Source organism: Echinops telfairi, unplaced genomic scaffold, assembly GCF_000313985.2.
Source record: "Echinops telfairi isolate 266 unplaced genomic scaffold, ASM31398v2 ScPeMD7_18;HRSCAF=68, whole genome shotgun sequence".
NCBI classification, from domain to species: domain Eukaryota; kingdom Metazoa; phylum Chordata; class Mammalia; order Afrosoricida; family Tenrecidae; genus Echinops; species Echinops telfairi.
The window spans coordinates 88,520,445-88,521,756 of record NW_022103915.1 but is presented as its reverse complement, the minus strand read 5'-3'; the positions used below and the strand labels follow the sequence as shown (position 1 = coordinate 88,521,756).

Here is a 1,312-nt window from a genome sequence, read left to right as displayed (position 1 = left end):
TTCTTCATCCATCTCATAGGTGGTGTGGAAATGGTGCTGCTCATCGCCATGGCTTTTGATAGATATGTGGCCATTTGTAAGCCTCTCCACTACCTGACCATCATGAGCCCACGGCTATGCATTTTGTTTCTGGCTTCTGCCTGGGCCCTTGGTGTAATCCACTCACTTTTCCAGTTGGCATTTATCACTGATCTACCCTTCTGTGGCCCTAATGTTTTAGACAGCTTTTATTGTGACCTACCCAAGCTCCTGCGACTGGCCTGCAGAGACACCTACAAGTTGCAGTTCATGGTCACTGTCAACAGTGGGTTCCTCTGTGTTGGATCTTTTTTGATACTTATGGTCTCTTACATCTACATCCTACTTACTGTTTGGAAACATTCCTCAGGTGGATCATCCAAGGCCCTCTCTACCCTGTCAGCTCACATCACTGTGGTTTTCTTTTTCTTTGGTCCCACCATGTTCGTCTATACATGGCCACATCCCAATGCCCAAATAGACAAATTCCTGGCTCTCTCTGATGCAGTTCTCATTCCTTTTCTAAATCCAGTTATCTACACGCTCAGGAATAAAGAGATGAAGACAGCAATGAAGCGAGTTTTCAGACTGCTAGTGGTTTTTAAAAAATATCATAAATAACGTTGTAAGACATTGATACTAACCGCCACTGAACTTAGTCTTCTATCTGATGTTTGAGATTAGGTTTTTTAATGCACGAGCAATAAATTTGAGTATTACCACTTCTAGGAAGATTCTTCTTTCCTATGTAGAATCAAAGATTTAGAGAAATCAATTGTTAATTCAAAATGACTCCAATGGTGTTTCAGAGATATGCATTAATAGTCTTTTCTTCCTATGTGGTTCCTTAACTTCCATTTATCTCAAGATTATCATTTTAATACTCTCTTAAAATATCCATGTATTACCTAATACTCTGCTTCTATAGTAACAAAGTGCTAACTCTTCACTTTTCATCTTTTATCTCTATTTTAGCCAATCATGTTATTCATATTCCATTTCAGTTCCTCAGGCATATTATGAGCTATCAACTTTTCCTGTTATTCTTTGAAGACAATAGTTATCTTGTTTTCAGAAAAATGTTTTGGTTCATATTCTTTGTCAAATAGTTTAAACAATCTTATTTCAGACAAACACTGGCATGAAAATGTTAATGGTCTTTCAGAAGAGCGCTATTTGGGTCTGTTTATTTGTCTTTCCTCCTATCCCTTTTCTCACTGTTTGCTGTGTTAGATACCTTCCCTGTTACCACTTAATATTCTAATATTTGTTGATGTAAGCTTTCTGTGGCAAT

General features: G+C 37.9%; 1 protein-coding gene across 1 annotated transcript; it reads left to right on the top strand.

Moving 5' to 3' along the window:
* Positions 1-3: 3 nt before the first annotated feature.
* LOC101641459 (olfactory receptor 4F21-like) lies at positions 4-639 on the top strand (the record flags this gene model as incomplete). Its single annotated transcript, XM_004712729.1, has 1 exon — positions 4-639. A coding segment is annotated over one exon (636 nt), but the record flags the coding sequence as incomplete, so codon positions are not given.
* Positions 640-1,312: the final 673 nt, after the last annotated feature.